Source organism: Anolis carolinensis, chromosome 2, assembly GCF_035594765.1.
Source record: "Anolis carolinensis isolate JA03-04 chromosome 2, rAnoCar3.1.pri, whole genome shotgun sequence".
Lineage (NCBI taxonomy): Eukaryota > Metazoa > Chordata > Lepidosauria > Squamata > Dactyloidae > Anolis > Anolis carolinensis.
This window is the reverse complement of record NC_085842.1, coordinates 289,566,896-289,582,526: the sequence shown is the minus strand read 5'-3', so window position 1 is coordinate 289,582,526 and position 15,631 is coordinate 289,566,896. Positions and strand designations below refer to the sequence as shown.

General features: G+C 40.3%; 2 protein-coding genes across 4 annotated transcripts in view; one reads left to right on the top strand and one right to left on the bottom strand.

The window, feature by feature from the left end:
- Positions 1 to 1,596, bottom strand: part of scamp1 (secretory carrier membrane protein 1) — a 59,938-nt gene extending 58,342 nt beyond the window's left edge. The window contains exon 1 of the mRNA XM_062972351.1: positions 1,413 to 1,596. Within this exon, the coding sequence (XP_062828421.1) occupies positions 1,413 to 1,469 (57 nt within the window). The 5' untranslated portion in view covers positions 1,470 to 1,596. The remainder of the gene's footprint in view (positions 1 to 1,412) is intronic.
- On the top strand, positions 1,150 to 10,762 carry LOC134296734 (uncharacterized). Of its 3 annotated transcripts, XM_062972353.1 has the most exons (3): positions 1,150 to 1,362; positions 5,367 to 6,049; positions 9,316 to 10,762. In XM_062972353.1, exons 1-2 carry the CDS (start codon positions 1,353 to 1,355, stop codon positions 6,044 to 6,046), a joined length of 690 nt encoding a protein of 229 aa, XP_062828423.1. In that variant the 5' UTR covers positions 1,150 to 1,352; the 3' UTR covers positions 6,047 to 6,049; positions 9,316 to 10,762. The 3 variants fall into 3 exon arrangements, 2 of the variants coding, with proteins under 2 accessions (XP_062828423.1, XP_062828422.1); XM_062972352.1 differs by having other exon boundaries at positions 5,367 to 10,762; XR_010003573.1 differs by lacking the exon at positions 1,150 to 1,362 and adding an exon at positions 1,651 to 1,847 and having other exon boundaries at positions 5,367 to 10,762.
- The last annotated feature ends 4,869 nt before the right edge of the window (positions 10,763 to 15,631 follow it).

Here is a 15,631-nt window from a genome sequence, read left to right as displayed (position 1 = left end):
TTTTCTGAGTTTTCTTCTTTATTTACTGTCCTGATTTTAGTTTTTTTAATACTCGTAGCCAGATTTTGTTCATTTTCATGATTTCCTCCTTTCTGTTGAAATTATCCACATGCTTGTGGATTTCAATGGCTTCTCTGTGTAGTCAGATATGGTGATTGTTAGAGTGGTCCAGCATTTCTGTGTTTTCAAATAATATGCTGTGTCCAGGTTGGTTCACCAAGTGTTCTGCTATGGTTGACTTCTTGTTGGATTAGTCTGCAGTGGCTTTCATGTTCCTTGATTGGTGTTTGGGCAATGCTGTGTTTGGTGGTCCCTCTGTACATTTGTCCACAGCTGCATGCTGCTATATGGTAGACTCCTGCAGAGGTGAAAGGATCTCTCTTGTCTTTTGTTGGATTTTCTTAGTGGGTCTGTAGATAGTTTGTAGGTTGTAGTTCTTCATTAGCTTCCCTTTGCGGTCAGTGGTTCCATTGATGGGTAGGAAGAACAGTCTTCCTCTAGGTGGATCATTGTCTTTACTCTCATGGCTTGTTCTTGAACTTGCAGCTCTTCTGATGTCAATGGTGGAGTATCAATTGGAGTGTCCACAGGCCAATGGATGCCTGCCATTGATGTGGGCGAAGTGTCAGAAGAGAATGTTTCTGGAACATGGCCATTCGGCCCAGAAAACTCACAGCAACCTTGTGATACCGGCCAATTTATTATTATTAATTGCTCTTATTCTTATTATTTCTTAATAAGTAAGTCTTTTATCTTTTATCAGTAAGTCTGGGGCCCCTTCCACACAGCTGAATAAAATCCCATATGATCTGCTTTGAACTGGGATATATGGCAGTGTGGACTCAGATAACCCAGTTCAAAGCAGATATTGCAAATTAATTTACCTTGATGTTCTTTCTGTGTGGAAGATTATGTGGCTGTGTGGAAGGGCCCTGGGAGGAGACTAGAGCCAAGCAACTACAATACCTAATTGATTCCCTTTAGGAAATCATCATATTGTGACACAAAAAGCCCCTATTTTTTGGTTTTCCCAGAATGAATATCTTTGCGATGTTTTTGGGAGCGAACGGAGATGAGCATTTCCAGGACAGAATCGTAGCCAGTTCGAGAATGGCAGAAGATGGTGGTGTCTTCGTAGGCGGGAGCAAGAGCATCCCCCGGAGCCCGGAGGCAGAACCGTGACAATAGAGGGCAGCACCTGTCCGGGAGGACGCCACCAAACCCACAGCAGCGCCCCTTTCCCGCCCACTCTCTGCCTCCCTCCCCTCAGAGACGCGCTCACAAGGAGGGAAACGCAGGCAGAGGAGGCTCGTGTGAGAGGAGGCTGTGGCCCTCCAAGAACGCCCTCAGAGATGGGCCCAGGTGAGGCACAGGGAGAGGCTGAGGGAAGACATATTCACGCCGGGCCTCACCTTGAAGGGGTTGTTGAGGTCCGGGTCCGCGAAGGGGTTGCTATCGAAGTCCGACATGGCGAGGGCCGGGCGCGGAGAAAGAAGCAGCAGACTCCAAGCGAGCGCCTCAAAGGCGGCGGCTGCTCCCTCCCTCCCTCCCTCCGCCGCCAAGCTCAGCGCAGGTACTTCCGGCACAAGCCACGCCCCCCGGAGAAAGGCCTCCTTCCCCTCCAGGCGCCAGATAGGATAGGCGCCGGCTTCCAAAATGGCCGCTTCGGAAGTGACGCAAGACCAGCGCCGGCTTTTACAGGAAGGTGGGAGGCGCCTGGCAGGAGGGTTCCCTGAGGAAGAGGAGGCGAACGAGGGAAGGGGCCAACGAACACCTCCCAACAAAGGATTCCCCAGGGAGGACGCAGCCAGGCTGTGAAGTTGCAAGGCCATTCAATTCTAATCCAGGTGGACAATTGCAACATTGTGTTGTCGAAGGCTTTCGTGGCCGGGATCACAGGGTTGTTGTATGTTTTCCGGGTTGTATGGCCATGTTCTAGAAGTATTCTCTTCTGACGTTTCGCCCACATCTATGGCAGGCATCCTCAGAGGTTGTGAGGTCTGCTGGAAACTAGGCAAGTTTCCAACAGACCTCACAACCTCTAAGGATGCCTGCCATAGATGTGGGCGAAACGTCAGGTGAAAATGCTTCTGGAACATGGCCATACAATCTGGAAAACTCAGAGCAACCCAGCTTTTAGAAATTGTGAGAGTTGAAGTCCAAAACCTGGAGGGCACAAGTTTGCCTATGTCTGTTGCAGCTGCACCCCTCCTTTATTTTCCACTCCCACCTCCTGATTCTTCTGCTTATTTTAATTTTATTCATTTTCTCGATAATGGGACTCAAGGCAGGCAACAACATGTTAAGGACTTTACATGTTTAAGGCAATACAAACTTCTAGAATAATAAAAAGTGAAAGATTAAGCGATTTCCCAATTTAAACATCAAAAAAGCATTTTCAAAACCAACTTGAGAACCCTTTGAAGACATTCAAACAATAGCACACATCATTCACCCCTGAATTTGAAAAGTCCTGGTGAAACAGGAATGTTTTAACCTCCTACCAGAAGGAGAACAAGGACAGGACATCTTTGCCTCTCCAGAGATAGTTTGGGCCCTTCTACAGAGCCATATTAACCCAGAATATCAAGGTAGATAATCCACAATATCTGCTTTGAATGGTAATCTTGAGTCCACACTGCCATATAATCCAGTTCAATTAGGATTTTATACAGCTGTGTGAAAGGGAGCCTAGAGAGCAGCCACCAGAAGACCTCTCTTTTGGCCCCACAAAGCAGATCTGAGAAGGTGGTGGGAGAGAGAAAAACCTCTCCTGATTATCTGAGCCAGCTTTGCATTAATTAGGGTGCCTCACTGTGATGCCCATAATGTGCATTTCATTTACGTATTTAAAAAGCAGAAGGACCAGCATGGGCAAACTTCGGTCCTCCAGGTGTTTTGAACTTCAACTCCCACAATTTATAATAGCTGCTTTTTCTTTCTGCCACTCATTCCATAGTGTAAGTCAAGCTCTTTCAAATGCACCCTCCATTTTTTATTTATTTTATTGCATCACTTCTACCCCGCCCTTCTCACCCATCAGGGGACTCAGGGCAGCTTACAATATAAACATACACATCAAAAACAGTTTTCATCAAATTTAAAAAACCATCAAGATTAAAAATTACAATGGCACCCAATCATCAAAATCACAATGACCTTAAACAGTTAAGGGATAAGACTGAATTTTCTAGCAACCCAAAGCTCAATAGCCACAGGACTGAATGGGAATTCCCAATGGCATTCTCTTAAAACCAGTCCTGTAAGTCGGACCAAACTGATAGAAGCATACCATCTCCACTTGCCATCCTACAGAATCCATCTAGCGGTCAATGCAATTGAAAAATGCTGCAAAGACAAACAGGACAATACAACCCCATCTTTCACCTGGAATAGGTCATCTGTCAGGGTGATCAAAGCTGTTTCAATACTGTGGCATGGCCTTAAACCAGATTTAAATGGAACAACATAATTTGTTTCTTCCAAGAATTTTTGTTCAGCCTCCACTTGCTTGAGGACCTTGCCTACAAATTCTTGATAGGATGGTACTTCTCATATATCTCTGGATCCAGGCAGATTCTGTTTAAATGAGGTCAAACTGGAGTCTCCATCTAGATGGCAGGGACTTCTGTGTGACTTAAGGTGCATCTAAACTGGAGAAGTGCAGTTTGACACAACTTTGGATCACTGCTATGGAATCATGATGGTTGTAATTTTACATGGCCAGAGTCTTGGCCAAGATGGGCACAAATGGAAGATACGCAAAGCAGACTGAATTCATTGTGTTGTCTGCCTCTGTCGCAGCTGAAACAGACTCAAAGAAATTAGAGCAAAGAAAACACTTAACATGTTCCCTGAGATTAATGGAGTTTGAAGGTCTGGGACATAGGTGCATAACTTATTTTTGTGAAGATCCTGTCTAGTTCACTTTTTGCCATTTTTATTTCCCCTAGTCAGTTTTTACCTTCAAATAAATCGATCTTGACTCATATCTATGTTATTTTTTTGTCACCATAACAGCAAGGGCTGTTCTCAGTGCCCTAGAAAAATATGTTAGAAATTCCTGCTCTAATAGTTTGAAAATGTAGAATGCTTATATAAATCAACATTCAGGGCATGGAAAATAGAATCAATTTATGTGGTTGGCTTTTCATTGCCCTTTCTGCTTCTATCCTCCGTGACTCATAAGATGTTGAAGGGCTTTTCTCCAGTTATGGATTATCAGTTTCCCACAAAATTTATTTGGAAATTATTTGGAAAGTCAGCTATGAAGTAAATTGCAATCATCTGACAACATGTGGTTGAATGAGTGGAGACTTAGGACTTCATCGAGCAGGGAAAATTGCCTGTCCTATGATGCTTGGACCTCTCTCCAAGCACAGAGCCTGCCGGGTCCCATCACAAGATGTCACTAAAAAACAAACAAACAAACAAATAAATAATAACTTTATTTGTATCCCGTCCCATCTCCTCTCTGGTGACTTGGGAGGCTCACAACAAAAATGGCAGCCATTCAATGCCAAAAGTACATAATAAACCAAATAATATAACAAAAGTAAACATGGTACACAATAACAAATCAGTAAAACACAATCAAGTGAACATTTCGTTCAAATATTAAAATGTTGATCTACTTGCGATGGGGCCCCGCTGGGTTTGTTTATTTATTTAGAAAATTTCTACCCCGCCCTTCTCACCCAAGGGGACTCAGGGCGGCTTACAACAACTGGCAAAATTCAATGCCAGACAGATCAATAAAAACAGCAACACATCTAAAACCATTAACAATAATCCATAAAATACATTAGTCAAGCTTAAAACATATAGTTACTTAATACCATTCTTCCAAGGAACCATTGCACATAAACCTAAGTTCAGACCATGTCAATATAGTACTTATTCATTAAATGCTTGTGCACAAAGCCATGTCTTAACGTTCTTCCTGAAGACCAGAAGAGTTGGGGCCTGCCGGATGTTACTGGGGAGGGCGTTCCACAGCTGAGGAGCCACTGAGAAGGCCCTATCCCTCGTTCCCACCAGCCACGCCTGCAAGGCTGGTGGGACCGAGAGCAGGGCATCTCCAGACGATTTTAGTGTTCTTGATGGTTCATATGAGGAGATATGTTTGGACAGGTAAGTTCCGTAACAATCTGGCAAATCCCTCCCTCAATGTACTCCTCTAATATAATGGATGTGGCTTCAAGAGAGACTTTTGAATCTGAATATTCTTATTCTATATTCTGATTCACATATGGACTCTATGAGGCGAATCCCCTCCCTCAATGTGATGTACCCCTGTAATATAATGGATGTGGCTTCAAGGGAGACTTTTGAATCTGAATATTCTTATTCTATATTGATGATAGGGACATCCGTAGAGATACAAAGGTGCTCGTTTATAAAGCCGTTGTCCTCCCAACGTTACGCCTGCGAAACGTGGACTGTCTACAGACGTCACACCAAACTCCTGGAGCGTTTCCATCAGCGTTGCCTCAGGAAAATCCTGCAAATCTCTTGGGAAGACAGGCGGACAAATGTCAGCGTGCTGGAAGAAGCAAAGACCACCAGCATTGAAGCGATGCTCCTACGCCATCAACTCCACTGGACTGGCCACGTTGTCCAAATGCCCAATCACCGTCTCCCAAAGCAGTTACTTTACTCCAAACTCAAAAACGGGAAACGTAATGTTGGTGGGCAGGAAAAGAGATTTAAAGATGGGCTTAAAGCCAACCTTAAAAACTGTGGCATAGACACTGAGAACTGGGAAGCCCTGGCCCTTGAGCGCTCTAATTGGAGGTCAGCTGTGACCAGCAGTGCTGCGGAGTTCGAAGAGGCACGAATGGAGGACTTAAGGGAGAAACGTGCCAAGAGGAAGACCCGTCAAGCCAACCCTGACCGGGACCGCCTTCCACCTGGAAACCGATGTCCTCACTGCGGGAGAACATGCAGATCAAGAATAGGTCTCTTCAGCCACCTAAGAACCCATCCTCAAGACTCCAAAACTGGAAGACCATCATCCTCGAACTACGAGGTATCGCCTAAGTAAGAAGTAAGTATTCTATATTCTGATTCACATATGGGCTCTAATTTTACATTTAGTTTTATTTTATTCTTTTATCTTTGGAAATCCATATGATGTGCTTTCTCGAGCATACTTAGGCGATCCCTCGTAGTTCGACCATAAATCTGTTTTAATATATCAGCATAGAATTGACTCTTGCGTACCTTCAAAATCTGAATCTTTTGAATCAGCTATGAACTGGAATGCTTTATTATGCCTAAATGATGAGGGGAAGTATTAATGAGAAGTATTACTTATTAACTACTCATCTGAAGCGATGGCAAATTACTTTGACTATGAGCAGGAAATGCTGAGAGTGCAACTTTTGGATTTCCCCCAGTCTTTGAAATATTTAAGAGAAAACCCACCAGTTAATTCCTGCCAACAGTGTAGATCATTTATTTTATAGATTGATCTTATTTTTTATTTTCATAATTTGTAGCAAAATTAATAACAGTGATTATCAGGTGATTATTTTTTGCCTTCCAAGATTTTCTACTGGTTGCCTTAGCTATTACTACACCAATATCCATAGATGGCACAATTGTCTACTAGACCGAAATTTTTGTAAAAATTCCTGTTATCAGAGAGACGAGCAAAGTATGAAATATATTTTGAAATATTTTGGCATTTTAAAATTTCAGCAATATGGATGAGCAATCTCTAGGCTTTTCCAAGGTCTGCTGTATAAACAATATTTTTAAAGGAATTAAATATAAAAAAGCCATGTTTTTTGTCCACTGGCCCATCTGGGAGTTTTCTCATTTGCATTCCCATTTATCATGCACTCAGATTTGTGGGTAAGACCCCACTTAGTTTAGTATCCTGGCAGATTCCTCAGAGGGTCTGCTCCCTCCAGTCTTTTCTTACTGCCTGCACTTGATTGTATCTTGTTTAAGATCAGAAGAGTACAGAGACAAGCGTTGCCTAAAATAGTATTACATGACTGAATGTTCTGAATGAGCCTTTCTGATCCTCAAGGCCCTCCTTTTTACCAAGGGCTTGTATTTATTCCTCTCTGATTTAACAAACCCAACATTTGAATTTCCTTTCTTGCTCTCAACTGTCTCTATATATTTTCCTCCGTCCATCCATCTTCCAGAACTGATTTACTTATTTATTCTTTAGACCTCTTACTTCCTATATTTAGAATTCCAGCCGAGTTCTATCTGTTCTGGACTCCTAGAGATGCACTAACGCCTGTAGAATTTAAATCATGCTGTTTGTTATTTTTAGGATGCATAACACAAAATACCCTGTGCCTATTGTCCTGACGTTCAGCAGATATCCTTTCTAAATTAAACCTGCTAATTTAACCAGAAGTAGCAAAGAAAGAAAAGTTATCACAATTTTTCTGTTCTTCAGGATAGTCAATGGAAGGAACTGAAGCTCAACTTTTCGAATCTCGGCTCAGATTTAGAACCTAAACTGACCTTACCTATCAGAGCACAGTATGATCATTTATAAAAACACCAAATTAAGATACATGCCCAGTCTGAAGGCAAATATGCATTTCTAGTCTGTATCTGCTATGAAGGTCAGTGGAAATCAAACAGAAAGAGCATGAATGACATTCTTTGAGGTTGGGATGGAATTATTTCAAAGTTTCACTCAGTTTTGGGCTGTTCAAAATAAGCAAATGTGCCCAAAATATTTTTAAAGAGTTATAAATAATGACCTGCCTTTTTCTATTAATGAGATCAGTACGTTGATATTACTTTAAAAAATGGATTTTAATGCCTAATCCACCTCTCTAAGTTGTGAGATTTCTTTCTGTGTGGGGTGGGGAGAAGATAATGGCTATTTTAGGTTTGTTTTGGAGGATGCCAGAGGAAGGTTATTGGTATTTTATAATAATCTATTTGAATGATAAATAAGTGATATAATAAAATGAGATCAAATATGCCCAGATATGTTGAGCATGAATATAGACATACATTTTAAAATATCTTCCAATCACAAAATCTATCAATGGAAAGGAAAGTTGAAATCCAATGCTCCTATATGTGATTTCTTAGGAGCTGGCCAGCACCATAAAATCCTTACGGAGCGCAAATGTCATGTGTGGAATGATATAGCTGAAATAAATCCTGTAGTTCATCTAAACCACCCACTGCTCAATGCCAGAACTGCACTGCAGATACAACATTCCTAACAGATGGCTGGTCATAGCTCTCCCAGTTCTGCTCTCTAGAGCAACAGCAAACAAATTTGCTTCATCATCCGTCTGTGTGAACCTTTCAGATGCTGAAGAGAATTACTATGTTTCCTCTTAATCTCATTCCCTCCACTTTTGACATACCCAAATCTTTCAGTCATGCCCCATAAAGCTTGGGAAACCTGGAAACCACCTGGGTTGCCTTCTCCTGGAAAAGTCAAATGATTGCAATATGGTCAATAGTACAGATTAGAACAAAATTCCCCTGGATGTAGACAATACTTACATGTTAATACAGATGAAGAATGCATTTCTTGTCTCCCTTTTTGGGGGCAGTTGCTTCATAGTGCTGACAAATAATTTGTGATACACTAGAACTAGTTTACTTCAGCTGCTACCAGGTCAGTTTGGGAGGAAAGGAATGACAAATCTCTGAATAAATGTTGTTAGGGAAGCCCTAAGTGGAAACGACTTGAAGGCAGTATTTATAGGATGCAGAATAATATCTTAGGCCCCCCTCTACAGTGCCATATAAAATCCAGATTATCTGCTTTGAATTGGATTATATTAGTCTACACTGCCATAAAATCTAGTTCAAAGCAGATAATCTGGATTTTATATGGCAGTGTAGAAGGAGCCTTAGAGTGTATATTACAAATTTTCTGTGAAAACAACAACCTCTGCTGTTCATAATTGGAACTACAGAAGGAATGAAAAACGTTATGTTAATACAGTAGCTATTTTATACCAGAGCATGGATCCACTTTAAATCCGGTTTCTGCCTCCTGCAGAATTCTGGGGTTTGCAGTTTGGTAAGGCCCAGGACCTGTCTGGCTGACCTGTTTAAACCCCTAAAGTGGATTTAAAGTGGACCCAAACTCTAGTATGATGAGGTCCTATGAAGGGGGAAATAGAATCTCTTAATAAAAGAATATTTGCTTGAGTGTATGTATGCATATAAATAATAAATCTAGAGTGAAGTAAAATCATAGGGGAATGATCATGAAGCCTATGGATTAGTTTTCTCAGATCCACTGAACAACCCATTTAATCCCATGTCTGTGATCATTCTGAGTAACGGTTTGTCTCTTTTCAGTGGCATTGCAGGAAGACGACTAAATGACCAGCCAGAAAGTGGTAGGTGAGGGGACAGCAAGGCAGCAGCTCACTTCCTTTTTACTTTTCAAAATATTCTATACAGTGTTCCCTCACTTATTGCGGGGGTTGGGTTCCAGGACCACCCACAATAAGTGAAAATCCGTGAAGTAGGGACACTATATTTATGTTAATATTTATACATTATTTTAGTAGTTATACACTATTTTAAGTCTTTATCAACCAATCATGTGTTGATAAATCGCCTCCTTCTCCTCCTGTTGCCACTTGGGCTCCTTTTCTCTCCCTTTAGCTTCTCCTTCCTCCCTTTCTTAGGCTGAAAATTGTAATTTTTTATGATTTATAATAGTCTTTTAGAGTTTATTGAAAAACCACAAAACAGCAAATCCGCGAAAAGTGAACCGTGAAGTAGTGAGGGAACACTGTAGTCTTGTTCCAACCAGCCAAGCACAGATGTGTTTACAAATAATCTTTTACTTGAAATGTATATTATCTTTTTCATTAATAAAACAATTTTGCTAATTCTATATATGTTCTACTTTTGCATCAAGTCCCTAGTCTACTGAATTTCTGTAGTCACCATAGTAATTGTAATACATTTAAAATCTGAAACTATGTGTTCGAAGCACAGGCAGCCCCCAAGTTACGAACACGATAGGTTCTATGGGTTTGTTAAGTTGAATTTGTTTATAAGTCAAAATAGGTACATTTTAAAAGTGTAACTCCAGACATGGATAGCATAGGGACGGGTTAACACCTCCATGGTGTTTTTTGTTGCTGTCTGTGCCCCCTGTGCAGAAGATTTCACCTCACTTCCTGTCTCTGTGATAATTGGATTTTGAAAAAAATGGTGTGTTGTGGAAACAAGGATTGATGATAAAGCTTCAGTGGAGACACATTTTCCTCATGATAACTCTTTCAGGTGTGAATTTACCTTCCAAGAGGTAGATTTATCTCACTCCCTGTTGTCTAACCCCTGTTCTTAACCATGAGTCATTTTAAATAGGATGTTTGTAACTTGGGGACTGCCTGTATTTCTTATATATAAAATGTTAACAAAATGACTTTTCTTGTTTCCTCTGGCACAGTGCTACTTAAACTGATTGTTCTGGTACTGGTCCTTGAACCTTTGGCTGCCAGTTTCTAATGGGTTTCCAAGAAAGTTGAGAAAAAAAATTATAGTCAGTGGGCACACATACAGTACAGGTCACATACACATTCTTCCCAAAAGTCTTTAATATTTTATTACCCTTTGTTTAAGAAGGGAGCACCACGAGGCTTCTCTGCCTCAAGATGCCTTGCACACAGACATGAAAGTCAGCATTAGGGACTCTTCTACCAAAGTAAGATTTCTTTTGTCTATCTGCTCATTTATTTGAGATGTATTACCTGTAATAATAAATAAAGTTTTTAACTTTTTAAACATTTCCAGAGTATCTTGCATATTTTCTCTCCTGTTTCTTACTGTGAGCTCATATATAGCACTGGCCACACTTCACTCTACTCTGCTATGGATACCAAATATTCCTACACAAAATGCGAATTCTACCCTCGTCAGGACTTGTCAGAATCCCTACCCAATCCCTTCTACTACTAAATTCGCATTGGTAGTGTCAGCAAGAATGGGCCCTTTCTTCCTTCAAAACAAGATTCATTCAGTGCACACACCTTTCCTCATAGCGAAGTGGTAATAATTTAAAAGGAAGGCATGCATCCTTCATATACCTTGCATTCAATTTTTCCAACACTGCTAGAAGCATTATTTTCTCTGGAAGCAAGGCATATGGGTGCACAAACCTTATTTACAAGGCTAATAGCATTTCCAGGAGTTCTATTAGTCTGCAAAACAATTTGTATGCAACAGCTTTGCTGTGTTTTGAAGGAGCAAGGTCTTTTTTTTTTTTTTTTTGCCTTCACAGCCTCACAGTAGCAGTGGAGTGCGAGTCTGCCAAAATGGTCAAATTCAGAGTATGGGCTGTATTTGCCTATCTCTGACTTAGTGACTAATCCTTATTTGTGTTTGCTAGCCCTTCCTTTCTCATCAGAGAAATATCCTTTGTATCCTTACGTATTTTAGAGCCCGCTTTTTCAATCTCCTTTTGCATTTTCTATCTTTTTAGGAAACTTAAATCTCTGTCTTGTGCCACAACAATGTTTCTCAATAGTTTTGTATATGTTTGTTTCTGAAGTTTGAAGTGAAACTTTAATTTTTAATTCAACTTATTTATTTATTTATTTATTTATTTCCATCATTTCTATGTCGTCCTTCTCACCCGAAGGGACAGATAAAACATAAGCAATTAAAACAATCAATTTAGCATAATACAATAAATACATTTAAAACAGTACAATAAAAACAGTACAATAAAATAAAAACTCATTCAATATGTAATTGTAAGGGAAGGCAATTCAAGTTGTATCTCAACTTATTTCCTAAAACAGTTCAGCTGAAATTATTTTAATAAGTTAAGCATGCCAGTGGAGACCTTTATGTGTTTTCCCAGTTCCACTGAGATTTTGTCATCAATGCAATCCCCGGGCATTCCGGGGGGTGGGGGGATAGATGTCATCTTGGGTCAATCAAAGGTTGATCCAGGATTTTGTCCCCACCCCCAACCCAAACCACAGCCTTTCCCATGGGGAGTGGCTCCATTCCCCCCATCCCCCCCCCCAAAGATTAAAAAATGATGCCTCAGGAGGTGGGGGGAGGGGGGAGGAGGAGGAGGGATTTCCTTTCTCCCCCCACCACTTCCTCATAAGTCATTTTTGCACGTCAGGAATCAATCCTCACAAGCCCCGCCCCTGCAAAGATCGGGACTTTACCTTAAGGTCCGGGTCTTTGCAGGTGTAAAATTAATGTGAAGTAAATTGGGAAATCCCAGTTTACTCCGCATTAATCCAGGTTAACCTAAGGCATCGTTTGGATGCCTCAGGTTAACCTGCAATGGGGTGCAGGATATGAAGCAGTGTAGAAAGGCTCCAAGCCACTATCATAATCTATGAACATCCAGTTTGTAACAACCATCTTGAGGATCCTTACTATGAGATTGCTTTACTACAATTCCACCACCAGTCACCTGCAATTTAACTTCAAATTATTGGACAAATTTGCATTAATTGTCTGTTATAGAGCTGAAAGCACAATTTCACCCAAGTCTTTTCCTATTTTTTCTTTCTTTCTCAGGGCCCTTCTACACTGCCATATAATCCAGATTATCAAAGCAGATAATCAACATTATTTGCTTTGAACTGGATTATATCAATCTAAAGGTAAAGGTAAAGGTAAAGGTTTCCCCTGACGTTAATCCAGTGATGTCTGACTCTGGGGGTTGGTGCTCATCTCCATTTCTAAGCCGAAGAGCCAGCGTTATCCATAGACACCTCCAAGGTCATGTGGCCGGCATGATTGCATGGAGCGCCGTTACCTTCCCGCCGGAGCAGTACCTATTGATCTACTCACATTTGCATGTTTTCAAACTGCTAGGTTGGCAGAAGCTGGAGCAGCAGCGGGCACTCACTCCGCTCCCGGGATTTGAACCTGGGACCTTTCGGTCTGCAAGTTCAGCAGCTCAGTACTTTAACACACTTCACCACCGGGGCTCCCCTATATCAGTCTACACTGCCATATAATCCAAATCAAAGCAAATAATCTGGATTTTATATGGCATGTAGTAGTGGCCCAAGATATACTCTTCAGTGTTAACATTGTTCTGCTGGAAGACATCAAAATAAACTTTACTACAATCTGAAAAGGAAATTGTTCATCAAGAAAGAGGAATATGATTGCTTTAGAAAAGAGGGGTGTGAGTACTATCTGCCATTTTTCCTCTTCCATTGGCTTGATTGCATGTCTGGGTCTTCTGTGAGATTTCCGTTTGCTTAGTACAACTTGCATTTCTCCTATTTCCCTCATTCCTAATAGGAACCTTTGATAATAGAATTGGCAGCGGATTTCATGTGGATGATCTTTCCCATTGCCCAGAAAAAGGAGTTCTCTTTATGTGGAATTTTACAAAGCATAAAATACAACATACAATATATATTTTGTATGTTGGGTTTTTTAAATCGGCCCCATAAAAGTATCACAGTTTAGTGAATTTTTGTTTTGTTGTGTTTGGATACATGCAAATATGGCTACCCATGATTTTATCTAGAATATGACTTTTATTGGCAATCAAAATGTATTTATAATGCATTAATTTATTGAAATATTTCTGTCCTGTCCTATGTCAAGGAATCTCAGGGTAGCAGATAGCTAAAATAAACACAAATAGTCTGATATAATTTAAAATAATTTAAACAGAACAAAACCATTAAATATTTTAGCAAGCTAAAACAGGTTTAAAAGATTAATTTTTAAAAAAATGGGAGGCAGAACCTTCAGAATACAGTAACTTTGTATTAATATAATTTCTATATTTGTTAAAGTTTAACAGTAGTCGTGAATTTTATATACTACTTTTCTGGTGAGATAGTTGCGTAGTAGTCATTTTTCTATTGCATTTTTAAATAAATCAACAAAAACAAGAGAACCATTTTAAAAAAGGGGATCTTGAATAATTGGCTCATAGCAAAGAGAAATCGCTGTCTAAAAAGAAGAAACAGTATACAAAGGAGAAGAATAAACATCAGCCTCTCACAGTTGAGTGCTATATAGGCAATGCAGTGAGGCAAACTGCAAGAGGAGTCTGACAAAAAAAGTCTGATTAATTTTCTGCTAGTCTGAAATTACCATCTGTGTATCTAGTGTTGTTTCCAAAATAGATCTTTCAAATTCCTCATCCTTGATCTGCCAAGAAAATAATTTATTGGCCTTTTCACCTCGTTCATATACAAGCGCACTTGAGTGTAGCAAATGCTTACAGATCTGATTTTCAGACAATTTGTTACATTCCACCCAGAAACCATTTATAAATTATAAAATATTAGAGCTGATTTTACACTAGGGCAATTAGTTAAGTGTTTCACTCTTTGCAAAATGTCACCGGTTCCTGGACTGTCTCCTTTTCATTCCTCTTTTCTCGTCATTATTGGCCAGCAGGAAATTTCCAGAAGTCCAGCGAAAGAACCATGGTAACTGTTTCTAAACCCAAATGGAACAAACTCTGGTGGTGCTGTCTGTCTGCAATTTTCTAGGAGATGTGAGATGGATTTTACCACATTGTCACATATGGGATGGGAATGGCAACAAGCAGCCAATGTGACATGTGGATGAAATCGCCCTGCGGGTTGCTTATGAATGAGTACTACCATATAGCAAACAATCATAGTTCTCATGCACCATTAATTATAATTCTCTTATTATCGATTTTTACAGTTGAAGCAACCCCAACCCTCAAATGTATCTTTTTGTCTCTTTTTCCCCATCTCTTTGCTTTGATTCATCCAACAAATTGTTTATGAATAAAATGAAAATCCTGCTGGATTATAATGGAAAGTCTTTGGCGCTTTCTGCATGGATTGAAGAAATACAAGATCTAGTTTAAATGTGATTCTTCTGACCAGGGGTGGCTACTAATCTCTCTTATTTTAGCCACAGCTAGACCAGCCATATTTAGTGTTCCTTTAGTGTAGTGGGACTTTTACCTCATTCTTTGGCCCTTTCCACATAGCTGTATAAAATTCACATTGAACTAGATTATATGGCAATGTGGACATAAGGTTCTTCCACACAACCATATAACCCAGGACCGGGCTGTGGCGCAGCTGGTTAGTAGCCAGCTGCAATAAATGACTACTGACTGAGAGGTCATGAGTTCGAAGCCAGCCCAGGTCAGGGTAAGGTCCTGACCATAAATAGTCCAGTCTGCTGCTGACCTATGCAGCAGAAAGACAGTTGTATCTGTCAAGTAGGAATTTAGGTACCGCTTATGCTGGGAGGCTAATTTAACTAATTTATGATGCCATAAAATCTCCAGCAGTATGCGGAAGATGAGGACGTTCCATCAAGGACTCGGTGTCGCAGTGGATGATGAAGCAGCAGCTCCCCCTGTGGCCCTCATGAAGCCAAAAAAAAAAAACAAAAAACAAAAAAAACAAAAACAAAACTGGAGTGTTAAATTGCCTCTGTGTCTCTGTCTATATGTGGTTGTTATATATGTCATTTGTCCAATGGCATTGAATGTTTACCATTATATGTGCATTGTGATCCACCCTGAGTCCCCATTGGGGTGAGAAGGGCAGAATATAAATACTGTAATTAAATAAATAAATAAATATCAAGGCAGATAGTCTGCAATATCTGCTTTGAACTGGATTATCTGAGTCCACACTGCCATATAATCCAGTTCAATGTG